Source organism: Prunus dulcis, chromosome 2 (assembly GCF_902201215.1).
Source record: "Prunus dulcis chromosome 2, ALMONDv2, whole genome shotgun sequence".
Lineage (NCBI taxonomy): Eukaryota > Viridiplantae > Streptophyta > Magnoliopsida > Rosales > Rosaceae > Prunus > Prunus dulcis.
In genome coordinates this window covers 9,423,500-9,441,109 of record NC_047651.1, presented here as the reverse complement: position 1 = coordinate 9,441,109, position 17,610 = coordinate 9,423,500, and the positions used below count along the sequence as shown (strand labels likewise).

At 36.4% G+C, this 17,610-nt stretch overlaps 1 protein-coding gene across 1 annotated transcript in view; it reads left to right on the top strand.

Annotated features, from left to right (window-relative positions):
* LOC117619895 overlaps positions 1–16,691 on the top strand; it is a 17,301-nt gene extending 610 nt beyond the window's left edge. Inside the window, exons 2-6 of the mRNA XM_034349953.1 lie at positions 1–144; positions 2,963–3,061; positions 13,662–13,709; positions 13,859–14,289; positions 15,970–16,691. The exon at positions 1–144 is cut by the window's left edge and continues 6 nt beyond it. Of these exons, the coding sequence (XP_034205844.1) occupies positions 1–144; positions 2,963–3,061; positions 13,662–13,709; positions 13,859–14,289; positions 15,970–16,572 (1,325 nt within the window). The 3' untranslated portion in view covers positions 16,573–16,691. The remainder of the gene's footprint in view (positions 145–2,962; positions 3,062–13,661; positions 13,710–13,858; positions 14,290–15,969) is intronic.
* The last annotated feature ends 919 nt before the right edge of the window (positions 16,692–17,610 follow it).

Genomic DNA, 17,610 nt, shown 5'->3' with positions numbered 1-17,610 from the left:
CACAGGAATTAATTCAGAGTTGCCCACAATTGGTCCGTACTAAAGACCCCCATGGGGTATCCCCCATACATGCATTTGCATTGATGGCTACTGCATTCCCAAGTGGAACACGACTCAAATTCTGGCAACAATGGATCTATAATTGTTAGTATACCCACATTCTCTTCCCTCTTACAATTATATAATATATATATATATATACAGTCCTGATCTCTTGGACCCCTGTAGTCCAAGAGATTTATGGTCACTCACCGTTAGATGTAAATTCAACGGTTGACTTGAATCGGGTAATAATCATTTATGTCATATTGCATTTATATATATCATTTTGAACCATTGGATTAATATCCAACGGTGGGTGACCACAATCTCTTGGACTCCTGTGGTCCAAGAGATCGGGACTGTATATATATATATATATATATATATATATATATGGGGGCGGATCCGTGACACTATGTTTTGGACACAAATTTTGACACAAATTTCACACCTTTAGATTGACCCACTTTGAATGGATGAGATTAAATCTAAACTAATTTTCTTTTTAAAATTATTATAAACTGAAATTAATTTTAATTAAATTCACCATTCTATTTTCTCTCTCTTCATTTATATTTTCACGTTCTCCTATAAGCAAATTGCAATTGTGAGATGAAAAATCATTTTTTTTCCCACTCTGCCTTTACGAGTAAATTTTTACCTTTCCCCATTCTCCTTATCCTCCTCTTTCATCTGCAACCCAAACTTGAAACTATCCACAGAAAAATACTCAAACTTGAAACATAAGGAAAGTAGGACAAAGTTTTGATAAGGAAGAGTGTTTGTGAAGGTTTTTATGGTTCCTATAATTTTTCTTGGAGAAATGATTAAGAGAAGCTAAAATGCTATGTGAATCTTTTTAATCTGTACATCTTATATTATTGGTTTCCCATTAGAGATCACTGCGATTGGGAATGAGATTTTGGCGAATAGATACAACATAAAGAGGAAATCATAGCAAAAACAAAACAAATGAAGATGATTATTATTATTTTTATACCAGTCCAAACTGAGGATAATTGAATAAAATATTAGAGCCCCAGCCAAAGAAATCGAAGGAAAAAGCTTAAGAAAAAGGGAACCACATACAGCCATTCATGGCCGCCAATACAAAGCACATGTCTTTAGACTTCATATTGCTTGTTCTCTAGCAATTGGGAACAGAAACATGACAAAGCTTATAAACCCACCGTCGATGCTCCAAGACTTTCCATGTGATAGATAGATTTGTATTTTCTTTTTCGTTCTTTTTTTGATTGAATTAAGTTGGACTGTTTCTGAGAAGAATGAGATTAAATATTGTTTATTGCAAATTTTATTGTGGAAAGGGAGTGATTTTTTTTTTGGCACATTAAAGTTACATAGGAAAGTGGGGAGTTTGACCAAAAAAAAAAAAAAAAGAAGAACAAAAGTGGGGAGTTTAATATTTTATTATCTGTTAATTTGTAAATTAAATAGTGAAATCACATGTAATCTTAACCATTAAAAGTGCTTGCATCCAAAGGTTATAAGATTGTGTCAAAATTTGTATAAAAGACATAGTGCCACAGATCCGCCCCTATATATATATATATATATATATATAATATTTCAGTGTCTGTTACAAACACTCATCTATACTACATGAGAAGAGGCATTATTTGACGCCGACCTAAGACTCGAAATGGAAACCAAACATTCCTACACAAATCAAACATGTGAAAGGAAATAAAGTGGTATTTATTGGTTACTTTCTCAGGACTACCAATCATGGGAAAAAAATCTTACATTTCTCATCCCTTAGGAAATGACATGGGAAGTGATTTTCCCTCAAATCCGTTATGTGAACCAAATGGGGCCTTAGAGTATAGATTTGGGGTTTAGACTCATGTTAATCGCTTACATTTTGGGTTTTAACCCTCAGATTTTGAGGAAACTCTAAATCGCAAATCGCAAATTTCTCATCTCTAATCTAAGGGCATGTTTACGTATCAGTAATGTGTGTGAAAGGAAAAGGAATGATTTCCATTCCTAACTTCCCCTGTGTTTACTTGCAATCAGGAATGAAAAAATAAGTGGGCCTCACCTCAAAATTTGTAAGCACATCCTCTTAAAACTAGGTATTAGATCAACTAGAGAGGGATAGTCAATACGATTCCCATTCCTGTTTTCCCTTAGTAACTTCCAAAAATGCTCTTACCACTTTACCATAATTCCAAAACACCCTAAACCCTATAAAATAAAATAAAAATTAAAAAAAAAACTCACGCCAAGAACTTCCAAAAATGATTTCCTTCCCATTCCTATTTGTCTACCCTATCTATCAACATTATCATTGAACTGGGCTCTTGTTGTTCATCTTTTTCAGCATATTGATTCCTCATATTTACACCGCCTTATTGGTTTGCTACAGGATTAGTTTGGTCTCCTTAGTCAATTTGAGAATTATATATGTGCTGTGGTGAAAATGTGCAGGGCATTTTAGTAATCAAATTAATTTGGATTCTGATTCATGAAAATTAGTAAACAATAACAATAGGAATCAACCCCATTCCTTCGCTAATTCCGTATGTTTAGTAAACAACTTAATGGGAATGATTCTTCCCATACCGATTCAGTACTTCCCCAATTCCTAAATTCTTTGATTCCTTACTTTCTCAATTACTAATACGTAAACATGCCCTAAATGACCATTCTTATACGTAAATAACAAACATGGTCAATAAATGTGATTTAAGTTTAAACAAATTGGACATATATAAGTAAGATTTCCTCGTGGTATTCATGCTGTAATGAAGGTACGTCCAACTGAAAGAATCTATATGTGTTTCTATAATAAATAACATATATACATATCAATTATCACGGGAGATATTGGTATATAATAGTAAGAAAAAGTAGTTTAAATTATTTTGATTGAGGTCACTGTCTTTTCTGAAAGGTATACACATAGAAACTACTCGTGCCATCGGTGATGTTCATCTAAGTGTTCATAATGAAGCAAATGAAGAAGGTAATCGAAGGGATAGCACTTGGTCAGGTACGTTGCGACTCAAAAGTCAAACTCTTGTTTTATTTAATAACCTTGAAATAATTTTCCCGTATGTTATTTATTAATTTTTTTTCCTCAATAACAATAGTTGAGACTAACTACTATTAATTAGCAAATGAGTAATTAAGTAAACTACAAACATACTTAAAGAAATTAGCTAGACATAGTAAAAGGAAACATCGCTAGAATTGAAGAAAGCATGAAAAATTATGGAAGATGGCTCCTGGAATTTGCAACAATCTCTCCTTGATGCAACAATGTGTTTCTGTCAATTCTGGTGGTGGTGGCCAGGTTTGCAATTTTTTTGGGTTATTTATAAGGAGCATCTCCTTTAGAATTAGGGTTTCCAATGGCTTTTATGAATCCGAAATATCCAAGGTTTCCCAAAGTTTCTAAAAAGAGTGCTGCTATTTTCACTCTCTGTCCTATTTTCCCAGCCACTTTATTTTCAAAATTTTAAATTTTTTTTTACCCTTTCGTAAAACGACTTCTGAGGACTTGGGGAAAAAATGAACAAGAGCAAAGAAAAAAAAGGAACTAAGGCAAATGCATCTATCAAACTATGTCTCTCTAGTTGCACCCACCCTTTGCAGTAAGTGTGGTCTCTCAACTGTGTAAAAACTCTATTTAGATTTTAGGAGTGAGAAATTTATAGAGAGAGAAAGAAAGAGAGTTTCTTAGTGTGTGTGTAAAGAGAGTAGCAGAGATAAATATATATAAAAGAGAGTGTGAGATGCAACAACACCTGATGCAGATGCAGCAATGATGGCAGCGTGTTATCCCAACAATGTCACTACTGATCACATTCAACAGGTCTTCTTCTTCTCTGCCTTTTTGCTCAGCTCTTTTTCCTATATTGTTTCCATACTTGGATGCTACATTCTTACCAATAGCAGTGTGACATGTGTGCATAGGGTTTTTTTGTGTTTCTGATAAATTAATTTTGTATATGTGTCAAACTGTGATTCGCAAGGAGGGAAGTAGTATCTCTCTTTGTGTTGACATGGGGAATTGACTAAGCCGAACAGAAGACTGACATCCAACCACATGGTTATAGGCCTAAAACAAGGCCTACGTAATAGGCTGAGACCAATTGTTGGCCAATCAACCACTACAAGTCAACAACTAGACCTCTCCATGTACCACCACTAGCATGCGCTCAGGTCAGCATGCATAGTCATACTCACCAATGTTTCCCCATCTAGTATGGTCGGTGACTAGCATGCTCGAGCTGTATAGAGACACCTATGTTCAATATTCACTTTCATGTTCGACGTGAAGATCATCTTAGGTCCTAAACAAGTCACTGACACTAAGCCCACGAGCTGCCAAATGTCGGTGGTTTGGGGAGGTTTTTCGGCAAAAAACTTCAAATTCCCGAGCAAGGCCTATACCAAAATGTTTAGAGCAATGATGGGAACAATTTTTGTACTTGGCTTGACGACATTGGGTGGCTGGTTTGGCTTGAAAACAAACCTAAACTGGCGGCCACTGTAGGTGTCTAGATTAAAACTACGAATCCATACTTGAAGTAACGACAAAGGCCATTGGAATTGCCGGAAAAGTTGTCAAAAACCTTTGAAAAACCACTGGCCCAGTTCCTAGCACCACCGTGAGCAGCTGAGGTGGTTGGGTTCTTAACTAGATGCGATTGATGGCATTAGAGGTCGTGGCTAGACGACTTCGGATTGTTGTTGTGAAAAGAAAAGGTCGTGTTGTTGGAATTTAGAAGGTGTGATGTGTGTTTTGTTGGTCTGATACCATTTGTTAGTTTATAGGGAGAGGGGGTTTAGAACAATTGGACAATAGTTGAACAAAGTGATTTTATTATATTGGAGGAGAATAGTACATAGCTTGGTGTAGGCTAATTGACCTTCTTCATAGCTTATTGGCTTATTGGCCACCACACTTGATTTAGATTAGTTTAGGCTATTTGGCCCTGGCTTGAGCTCGTCTTGAAGCTTCTTCCATAGGTTGGGTAGCTCACCTGTAGCTCCCTCATGGATTGGGAGTTGTAGTGGTTAACTCCCACCACCTTTAGATGATTAGCTAGATAGCTAGTTTTGTTGCTTAGTTTCCTAGCTTTTCTAGCTTAGGATTTTAGGTAGCTCTTGGCTCCCTTACAGTTTAGGTAGCTCATGCCTATATATAGGTATTCTTTGCCGACATTACCAAGTCCACCGACTTGGTCTCTTTTACTCCAGCCACAAGTGTGTGGCTTCATCATAGAATATTCTATATTTTACAATTTTAATTTAGGAGCGTCACTAATATATTCAAAATAGGGGCTGAAATTATAAAAAAAACTTCACATAGAATGCACTTTAGAAACACGCCTAAAACTCATTTACAACATAAGAAATTGGTGTTGAAGTTCCTATAAATTACGTAACTGCCATTGATCAACTTACAAGAAGCCCAACACAAAAAAACTTAAATAGCTCCCAAAACAAGCACATCCCAATTTTATAAAAAAAACAAAAACAATTCATTACAAGCAAAACGTCTTGAAAACCATAGCTTCATTACCGTGTCATGTTGATTAATGATTCTACTGTTCAACACCTTTACTGTCATATTCCTTAATGGCTGTAATGTTCCAGTCTAGGGTAATAACACTGCTAGTTTACTATCACGTTGATTAATAACTATAATATTCCAGTGTAAGGTAATAACACTGCTAGTTTCCTATGACATCCTATTTCTAATGCATGTCTACCTCTGTAATGTTCCAGTCTAGGGTAATAACACTACTAGTTTTCTATGACATCCTATTTTAATGCATGTCTACCCCTGTAATGTTCTAGTCTAGGGTAATAACGTTGCTAGTTTACTGTCATGTTGATTAATGGTTGTAATGTTCCAATTTAGGGTAATAACACTACTAGTTTACTGTCATGTTGATTAATGGTTGTAATGTTCCAATTTAGGGTAATAACACTACTAGTTTACTGTCATGTTGATTAATGGTTGTAATGTTCCAATTTAGGGTAATAACACTACTAGTTTCCTATGAGATCCTATTTCTAATGCATTTCTACCCCTTGTAATGTTCCAGTCTATGGTAATAACACTACAAGTTTACTGTAATGTTGATTAATGCTTGTCATGTTACTATTTCTAATGCATGTCTACCAAAGAAAAGATGAAGAAATAACAAACCAAACCAACTCAAAACAAGCAGAGCCTAGATTGTTAATACTATTATGTCATAGAAGAACATTGTTAGACAAAAATGAGATCCATTACTGAAATAGTAACAAAAGATAAATCGATCATCAAAACTTAAAATACATTTCAAAAATCAACTAAAATCCGAAGAGAAACACATAATTGAAGAAAAAGATAAAAAATCTCAAATCCAAACTAAATGACGATGGCAGCAACAACGATGACGATGACGACGGCGTGGCGAAATAGGAGTAGAGCTCGAAGATGAGGAGTAGAGCTAAGAGCATCTGATCAAGGTTCGTTCAAGGTTCCAAACAATCCCCCAAAAAAAATCAATAGAAAAAAAAAATAATAGAAGCACGATTTTAGAACAAGAAATCAAAGGTGAGATATTGAAAATTGTAGATCAGAGATGAAGAATATAGTTGGACCTAAGACTGAGCTTCAATGGAAGCTCCTCTTGCTCCAACACAGAGAAAGCCCCAGCGAGAAATGATAAAATAAATCTGATTTGGTTTTTTGGCAAATCTAGGTAGATCTGATTTTTCTCTCTCAAATCCATCTTATAAGGGCAATATAGGTATTTTACACACAAATAAACTAAAAAATAGCTATTAAATTGAAAAAATTGACAGTTGTCGATTTTTTTTTTTTTTTTTTTTTTTTTTTTTTTTTTTTGTGTTTTATAGTTTTTAAATGGTATAGGGTTTCTTTATAAAACTATGTCTAAGATTGGGTATATAACTAAATTTTTATATTATTTTTGTGGCTATTGTTTAGCCACAATGCTCCTCCCCCATAGTTTGGCAATGTGAGTGTTCTTGCTCTGGAGAGTTCTTCCAACTTCAACTCTCTTTGTCTAGCCGACATAGTTGTTCTCCACAACTCTAGAACCATCCTTGTATTCATGATTCTTCTAGAATTGTGTAGAACACAAATGGACATTATTTTTCAATAGTTGTGCGCCGTTTTCACTAGAGAGAGGAGAGAGAATGTCAAGCAGAGGAGAGAGAAAAGTGAGAGAGAAGAAGCTGATCTGGAATTTTAAAATTTGTCTTCTCCAAAATTACAATTGTGCCACTAGTCTTCCGTAGACCATAATTCTCTCATTAAAACTTTGATTTATGTGTAGTATGTGTCTACGAACCCATGACAACGAGCCTACGAATAGAGAGAGTAAAACTTCCAAAACCAGTCCCAAGCAAAAAAGGAACCTTAAACCACCTAAAAATCCTAGGTGCAACACTTTCAATTTATTTTAAATTTCAAAAATAAAATTAAAAAATTCGGGACGGTATTAGCTCCTTAAGTTTTAATAAATTTCAAAACTGTCCCAAAAACTTCATTTTAGTTTGCAAACGGGTCCCTGGTGCGAATTTAGTGATTTCCCAAGATTTTCAACCAATTTCTCCTCTAATTTTAATCATAATACCATTTAAACAATATAAACTCATGTAACCTTCCTCCTAGTTCATCCAATTCACTCAATTTCACACAAAGTAAACTTGTAAATGAATCATATATTTAGATACCATATGAATCAATAAGTAATCAAAAAATTTATAATCAATCTACTTGTGCGATAGAACCAAGATACTTTGATTTCTTACATTGCTATTTTACATTTTCGAAAAAATATATTATACGCAATGTATGGTCATGGTAATTATAATTTATGAATATTATAATTTATATGATTATTAATATTACTTATTCAACATATTTGATTGATCGATACTAGTTGATTTTCTGTTACAATAAATTGACGAACCTAAATATGTAAAAACTCTCCAGCAATCCAACCTGTAAAAATTTATGTTGAAACTCCTCTGAATTCATTTCGAATCCTCAATTCAACTTCCAATAACAAGAAACAACTAAAACGAAGGAATTGCAGATTATGAGTAAAAAAACTCAAATTGAATGAATTTTAAAATCTGAGTAACATCCCCCTAGATTTACCTCAGTTTGTGTAGCTCGATCATTAATCATATTTGCGAAAACGGTTCATCAATCTATTCATACCTAGGGTTTGTTATCAAACCTTCAGCCCACAAAGGAAGATGATGTGGATGATTGCCTATAAACGAAGTGGATTGGCCCAAAGATAAATCTCAAACCAAGTATGGAAACCTTGTGGCCCAAAACTTGTACCTGTATATGAGGGTTTGGCCCAAGCTTCGAGCTCAAAAGCATGGTCCAAGAAGATCTGGTCCTTGGAAAGGTCGTGGCATCTCAGCTGAAAAGAGAGGAGACCGATTAATTTTCAGATTCCACGTAGCATATCATGAAGTTCTTTGAATACTTTTTTTACAGTTCTTCAGCATCATCATTGTTATCATTCATTCAAGATATCAACAAGGAGCTCTGTTCTTAACATAATCTGTTTTGTGCACCATCCAATCCATTTTGTCAGAGCTTTTCATGATTCAATATTGTTTTCAAAAAGCCTCTTAAGAAGACAAAGCAGCTAAGCACAATAGCCCCAAATACAAAACACAACTCGAAGGGCGTGCTTGTTACACCGTGCAAGCTTGGACTGGCTTGGTTAAAGTTTTATCCTATGTTTGTTTCACCCGGTTCTAATTTTAAGTGGGATTAATTAATACTGGGCTCACCAAAAACACCTCCTTAGGGGTTTTTAGTGAAACCTGTATGGAGAGGAGGGACTAACAGTCTCGACGACCCAAGCAACTAGCAACCACACCCAATCGCCCTACAACCAACGACCCACCAAGCCGCAGCCAGAAGCACCATCCCCAACCACCAGATACGACCACCCGCCACGACCACCAGTCACAGCCACCGAAGAAGGAGAAAACAGAATAGAAGAGGAAGAGGAGAGAACATTAAAATTTCGAAAAACAAAACAGAGAAGAGGAGAGAAAATAGAGAAGAGATGAGAGAAATTTTTTGAAAAAAATAGAGAAGAAGAGGAGAGAAAATTTTAGAAGAAGACAAAGAAGATGAGGGAAAATTTTTGAAAAAATAGAAAAGAAAAGAAAAGAAAAGTAGACAGAAGAAAAGGAGAGAAAATGGAGAAGAAGAAGATGAAAGATATGTAGAGGGGAAGAAGAAGAAAGAGATGCAGAGAGGTTCGTCCAAAAAAGAAAAAACGAGATGCAAAGAGGAAGAAAGAGATGGAGAGAGAAGAAAAGTCAAAAAAATATTAAAAAATCTTACTTAAAAAAAAAAAAAAAATCCTAGTCCAATCAAACATACACCAAATGCTATACAAGTGTTATCCAGCTTATGTCAAGCCAAACTAATTCAAGACAGTACCAATATTTAATCCAGTCCATAACAAACCCCCATATCAAACGATCCTGAAAAATCTTGTTATCAAGACAAAAAAACCAAACCGCCAAGAACTGATTCCTAACTCGGCCCCAAATGTTTGACAAAGTCAAGATCAAGGCGCTAATCACTCTTTTTGCACCCACAACCACTTCTGACTATGGTGCTAGCATGCCACGTAGAGTCACACAATGAAGGATGACCTTGTTATGTTCATCCATCTTTAAATATTTCTCTTAGTAATTAAAGCCGAAAGTATTATTGGTCAACACAATCAGAGTCCTAGAATTAAAGTTATGAATTTAACAAGATTTTGAAGAACTTTCCTATTTGAACCTGCAGTGCCATTCAAAGATTCTCTCTCGCATGTGACGAGGGACATGTGTCTTCGGTATAGGGTTAGGGTTTAGATTTAGGTTTTGGTATTTGTCCCTTCAGCCAGCTGCCATCATCGCGAGTGGCCTCCTCTCCTTATCCCGTCGTTGTCATTGCCCTAGTATCATGTGATCCTCCACGCTCTCTCGATACACTTGAGGATTTTTGGTGGTTTTTTCCTTGCGACAGCTGGGGTTGGTCTCCTTTTAGCTCCTGCCATTGTCTCCATGTCTTCTCCAGCCTCTAATCGTCACTGATATTTAATTATCCTTTGGGAGCCAATTGGTTCTCATGCCTAGTGGACAAGTTGGTGTGATTATTGGTTCTTCTAACACTTCCGATAGTTTTGTTGGATTCATTTATGGTCTTGTAGGTAAGGTCCTTACAGATCAACCTGTCAATTGCAATGGGTTCATCAGAACCTTCTCACAACTCTGGAAAGGCTCTGCAAATGTCTCTATCAAGGAAATGGACTCCAACAGCTTTTGGGTGCGCTTTGTTTGTGATTATGATAAATAAAAAAAACGAGTCCTTGATATGGAGCCCTGGGTGTTTCGACGCTCTTTGATTTTGTTAGCAGATCTCCTGGATGATGGGATTATGCATTCTCTGTCTGTGTCAATTGGCACTTTTGGGTTCAGCTCTATGGTGTTCCTCATTTCTGTATGACTGTCGCCATTGCTAAAGCAATTGGGACCAGCGAAAGTTCTTTGGGTGGATGACCGTGATGGTATTGATTGTGTCGGGCCTTTTATTAGTATTCGTGTGGTTTGACGTCACACAGCCTCTTCTTCGTCGGACACTAGTTACCTTTTCGAGGTAAGGAGAGAAAATGGTGGAGTTTAGGTAGAAATATCTTCCTGAATATTGTTTTGTGTGCGGCATAATCCGTCATCCTACTTAGGTGTGTATTGCAAAGTATGAAATCATTCATGGGCTCCTCAATCCGAATTTGTTAGCCGAGTTTACCTCTATTTTTGTTGATTTAGAAGGTGACACCAATTTACGCGGTAAATCTATTGGTACTTTGGCACACCGCTACTCGACAATTCACCTTCTTATTATATGAGCCCCAGTCATTCCTCAAGTCAGGATGGTATTTGGAATAATGATGGCTCGGGTGACTGTCGTAGTTTGGATGCTCGGTCTTGGCAATCGTCTTCTCAGGATCGGAATGACCTTGAGGATTCTCTCTCCTTCCCGTCTCTACCACGTCGCCCCACTGTACTTGAGGGGATCGAGTCTCTTCGTCGCAATGTTGGATCTTCTGATGATGCTGCTCATTCTCTGTTGGTTTTGCGTTATGTCCAAATGTTTCGACGTTAGGAGTTTCCACCATGGTTCTTCCCTGTATACGAGCGACTCTATTGATTGGCGATCACATTGGTCCTTCGGTTGTTACTCCCGCTCATATGGATTCGGTATACTCTAATCCTTTCAACCTTATGCCTATTATCCAGTTTTCTGCAAGTATTCCAACCAAGATGGCTTCTCGCAGTGCTTCTGTTAAATTGAGCGTTAAGCATAAGATTCGCGGGGTCCTTTGATAGTGATGTCTTGGTTCTTAGGATAGACTTCGTGGATCCTAAGCGTCCCTGCAATGCTGCCTTTTCTTATAAGCATTTGGAGACTGGTTTAGTGGGGTATACTGAGAGCATTCCTTAATGTTTATATGGAGCATTAGTGGACTTGGCATCTGGTGAATGCATTCATACCTGACATCTGGTTTCATGTTAAGTGGCTGAGGCCAGTTTTGTTTTCTTGTGGCGTGACGTTCTTCTATGTTGTTATCTCTCTCAGCATACCTTTTGATTCTTCGCCTGCCAAAGGACTATGGTATTTCCGTAGGAGTTTTCCTTGCCGTGTTGAGATGGCACGAAGTGCCTCTTGAAGGCTTTTTTCAGTTTTTTCTTTTCCTGGCATGTTTGTTATGTTTTGTTTCTTCTCTTGAGTTGTCTTCTGCAGATTATCTCTTTTTAGCGCCAATCGAAGAGTTCTGGTTTTCTTTGGTGGGTTTTGGATTGAGCTGGTATGCTTCCGTGGGGTTCCTTTTCTGTCATTATTGGAGTCTCTCTTGGAGTGCTCTCTGTCGAGTGCTTTCACTATTCTCTGGCTGTACAAAGTTCTATGGTTTCATAGTAGGATTCTTTTGACAGTGGGGATGTGTTGCTGTGTTCTCGTCTGTGTTGAGTTTCACTTTTGCTTTGTTTCTTTATTGCAATGGTCCAAAGTGACCTGAATCAGGCTCTCTTATTAGTTCATGACATGTGTGGTACTCTTCCTTCTCCTGGAATTTGTCGCTCTATGTACACTTATGGTTATATGAATGAATTATCTTTCTAAATATATATATATATATATATATATATATGCAGTGCGATTCGAAGGAGGAAGAAAGAAGTCAGCCGACTTTAAGGCTTTTATCCACCGCTTCTCCAATTTTTTATTCTTTTCCAAGCAACCCAACCATCAGCTGCCACGTGTCCTCTGAGTGAACCAACATTCAAAATTTCTTAAAAATACATATGTACTCGAAAAATGCTATGAACTCGTAATCTCACGTACTTTCAACTTAGGACATCCAAATAAGCTAAAATTCCATAAACATTCTCTAAAAATTATAAACTAATTTCTAAGTACCTCAAAATATTCAAGGCCTCATATTACATTTAGGGAGGTATGAGGAGCGGAGTATTGTCCATGGTATCTAGCTCCCAGCAAGACTTTCTTCCATCTTGCACAACAGATGCAGCTGCCCGCAGGGAAAAATCTTGATGGTCGACCATTCATTGCTTAGACTTTAGGTTCTAAAACTTTTTAAATTATTGTAAAATTTAAGTCCAAAAAAGGTTGTTCTGACCCTACAAAAATCAACCATGTCAAACAGGGGTTACAAGTTGAATTTTTTTGATGAAAACTAGCTTCCGCTTGAAGCGCTAGACGCATATCAGTTGATGTGTTCCTGAAAAACAGGGTTTACATTCTCTGTATCACTTTCTGTGGCAGATCCAAAAATTTACAAGTGATTATACAAATCGACATAGTATATATTATTTTCTTAGGTTTAAATTACATAGTACACTAATATCTATTACTTAAATTAAAATTTGAGCATAACAGATGGGTTGGGTGGCACATTATGCTTCACTAGATTTACTTGGGTACGTTAATTTGTTGAAAAAGAAAGTTGAAATCCTACACGCCCACAGGCCAGCTAGCTTATTTGGGGGCTCATAGGAATGAGAGCAAATAAAAGGGGATCATGTCCCTTGGACGTTAAGGTTCTCTCTGATGGCTACGCCGAAAGAGAGTATAGGCTACTTGGTTAATCCAACGACCGAACCCTTATGTGTAGAGAGGCTCGCCTAATCTGCTAAGGACCAATCAATTTTTTTGTACTTGTTACCTCCATCATCAATAAACTAGAATTGGTTTTCCCAAAAGCAAAAACAAAGGAATGATGGTAACCGCAATGTTGCTCCAGCACAGGTTAAAAAAATTGTGTAGATCTTGGAGATGCTTTCACAATATTCTTAAAAGTATTGGATATTTGGTTCAAACTTCAAAGTCGATACCACTCATTTTCGCATCCGTTTCTGTATGAAAATATTAGGGAACTTTTCATGTGAGCTAATGTTCAAACAAATATGTATACACGTGCGCATTTTATTTTTCTTTCGTTTTTGACATTTTGTTATGGCATATATTTCTCCATCATATTTCGATTTTTGAACTTCTATTGCAGTGCTACGTATATTGCAAGGTCTGGTCACGAATCTCCTTGAACTATTGGGTATGCTTCATTCTTTACCACTTGTCGTTTTTCTTTTCTCCATCAATGGTTTTAAAATTGATCCATTCTCAATCCCTTCTCATGTGATTTTGTGTTTTTGTGTTTTTTTTTTTTTTTTTTTTTTTTTTTTTTTTGCAATGATAATCTAGGAATCAACTGCATACGTGAAATAAAATTGATCCATTCTCAATCCCTTGGACTTCTAGATCACATGTGTGAAGTGATAAAACATTCAGATGGTATAGACATGGAAGATTTATGTGGTGGAGCCATTTTCCAAGCTGTCGAGCTAGGGGTTTTCGAGTTTATTGATCGTATATTCCAAACAAGTCCAGATCTCGTGTGGAGCAATAATCAAAATAAAAGAAACCCCTTGCAGTTTGCCATTGAATGTCGTCAAGAAAGGATTTATAGCCTGATTTATAGACTCGATAAAACAGAAAGAAATGTGATTGGAAATCTTGCAGATACCTCTAACAATAACATGCTACATATGGCAGCGATGTTATCGCCATTGGCAAAGCTCGATAATATCTCAGGTGCAGCGTTGCAAATGCAGAGAGAATTGCAATGGTTCAAGGGCAGAATATATCATTCCATATAATTCAGAGTTAGTTTTCTTCTTTTTCTATTAATTCGTTTTCATATGGCCCCTTCTCAAGACCCATTTTCTTTCTGTGAAATGTGGGAATTCGAGGGGAAGAGTTAGTTTTCTTCTTTTTCTATGCTTATGATAAATAAATAAACATAGCATTTCCTTACTGTATTTCCTGTAAATAATGAAAGTTCATGATGGAAGGATCTTGCAATAAGCAGTGAATAAATAGATAGCTGGGATTTTGCAGAAAATAGGGTTCCCTCCAAACTTCTGGCATGAGGCCGCAAAACATTCCGAAAGGATATGTCAATTTTAAGGAATGCCCTGGAGATGAATGACTCCTTCTGGTATTAGTGGCATAGGAGGCTTGCTTTAGTGAATCAAAATTGATCTCGATTTTTGAGGCTTGTGGTGTGGGAGCTAAGAGTTCATAAGTTTAGAAAAAGAGATTTTATCTCAGCTTTGAAGATGGTGTTTTTCAGGCAGTTTTTAATGGTGGATGAAGCTCAGAACATGGCGGTTTTTTATTAGGAACTCTTGTTAGTCTTGGATATTTAAACTGAAAAACACAGTTCCAAGAACTAAATAACTAGTCATTCTCGAATTCCTAGTCTTTGCATAGGTCTTATACTCCATGTTGATTAGCAGACCACATTTAAGTGGTTTAAGACGAATAAAAATCTTACATCCAATTGATAGGCGCTAGAGCTTTCCTCTGCCTCAGACACCCTAGCAGTTGTTTTTTTTTTTTTTTTTTTCCCCCCCCTTCTTTAGCCAAGTCTTTTCACATTTTTCTCCTCACTTGGCTCAAGGTAGCCTTCATTAGTGAAATATATTTGACTAATGCACTGGTGGTAAGGTTGTGAGTAAACCTCCTTCACCACTTAAATATTTTAAGGGTATTCTATTATACATTTATTAATTTGAAAATAAATATATAATTATCGAGTCGGGTTCGAGGACGAGAATGTCAATACCATCCCCTACCCGTACTTGACAGGAATTTTCAAACTTAAGAGATCCCCATACCTAATCCCCATTTTTGCCCCGAAATAACCCCTCGGTAGGGCCAGGGATCCGGGGACCCGACCTGATGGGGATTTATGTCATCCCTAATTAGGTCCTATTTAACGGCTTTTACTTATAAAAATTAGGTTTTATTTTATAGAAAAATAAGCTTAGGGTTGTAGGTAAGAAAAAATTAATTTAATAGGAAAAAAAAACAAATTTACTAAAAAAAGAAAGTAGAAAAATAATATAAATAAATAAATACTGACAGATCCCTCTTTGGCATATACAAATTTATTTTTTGGAGGATGACAAGTGGTACATAGCCGAGCTAAAATGAAGTCATCTTCGTTCAATAACATTAAATCTGATTTATTCGGATTCTGAAAATTAATGTTTGAATTGATGGTAATTTCCAGCGAACATCGAACCTATCTTCTAATGGAAAACCAGCTGGACCAATTAATCTTTAATGGAAACTATACAAATGCACAGTGAGAGAAAAATTAAAATAAAAAAGGTTTACAACTACATGGATGCATGTCTTCGGGGTTTATAGGGGCTCTCAAAATTCAAATAATCAGTGGTTTGGAGGAAGGAAACATGGAGTAATAAGTTTATAGTTACACTGATCTTTTGTTCAATAAAATGTAGGAGGTGGAGACTATTGTACTTCCGAGGATGAGAGACATTTTAAATAATGAGAATTTGACACCCCGTGCTCTGTTTACCAAGAATCACAAGGAATTGGTGAAGGAAGGAGAAAGATGGATGAAAGAAACTGCAACTTCTTGTACGGTTGTAGGTGCTCTCATTATTACCATCATGTTTGCTTCAGCATTCACAGTCCCTGGTGGAAACAATGGAGAAACAGGCATTCCCATATTCTTGGAAAAAAAGTTATTTATGGTTTTTATAATTTCAGATGCTATATCGTTATTTTCTTCCACAACTTCAGTGTTGATGTTTCTGGGAATCCTTACGTCACGTTATGCAGAAAATGATTTCCTCAAATCCCTGCCAACAAAGATGATAATAGGCCTTTCCACCTTATTCTTTTCTATCGCAGCCATGATGGTTGCCTTTTCTTCTGGCCTTTTCATTATGATTCATGAACAATCATGGATTGTTATTCCAATTATTTTTCTTGCTAGTGTTCCAGTCACCTTATTTATTTGGATGCAATTTCCTCTTCTTATTGAGATTTTCATTTCTACTTATGGAAGAGGAATATTTGATAGGAACGTCAAACCGTAGACATAAATTCTTGATGGTATGTATACGTGATATTGTATAACTTTCGTATAATATTGACACTTCTTTGAATCTTGTATGTGTTTGTGGCATCCTATAATAAAAATTTGAAGTTCAGTATCTATTTTATTTGCTCGTAGATAGCCCCTTGATTACACTTAAAATTACTATAGTTTGGTGGCTTGGCATGAACTTGTTTGAAATTGAATTCATCCCAGTAATTATGAGTCCAGTCCCAAAAATTATGAGCTCCCTCAAAATCAGCAAGGACATAAGTCCAATTTAATTGAAATTGTCGAATTTAGCCCAAAACACCATGCGAGAACATAAAACTCAGTGCTTTCAAATTCAACCATATATGTCTAATTCTTCTCTTCTCTGTAGCTTTCTATAAAATATAGCCCTTTCTAGAGGCCTCATTACTACATGAACCACTAGCTAGGTCCATTAAACAGACATGAATTCAATATTACTAAACCTAACTTAACCCATACATGAGATCAAAACTAATACAAGCACCACACACACACACCAATGCAAAATGGCTGATGGCCCTGCTCATTCCATCTGTCTTTCTATGAGCGGCCCAAATTCGAGTCCGGCGACATAGATGAGAAGAAAATGCTCTACCAACGTGTTAAATTATTTCTTCTCTGTTTTTATTTTTTATTTTTGGCAATATCAGTGTTCCTAGTGGGACTTGGAAGTATAAAGCTTGGGAAGATGACTCGGGTAAGATATGCAACTTGCAAGCAGTAAGCATTTCATAAACCAAAAATGTGGGGACTTGGTGACCAGATATTCTTATAGGGTGCCTGTCCATAGAGTCACCCAATTTGATATCAGATGGATTATGGAAAGTTGACATGGTCAGCCAAGCTAAAGTGAAATTTCTACTCTACCTTATCTCCATTGTCCTTTAGTTTCTCCCCACTTTCTATTGTGTGTTTTTTTTTTTTTTTGCGAAAGAAGATATCATTGATAACAATTAAGAGGATACAATAGTATCATCTTGTACAATTGGACTGAAAGAAACAGTAA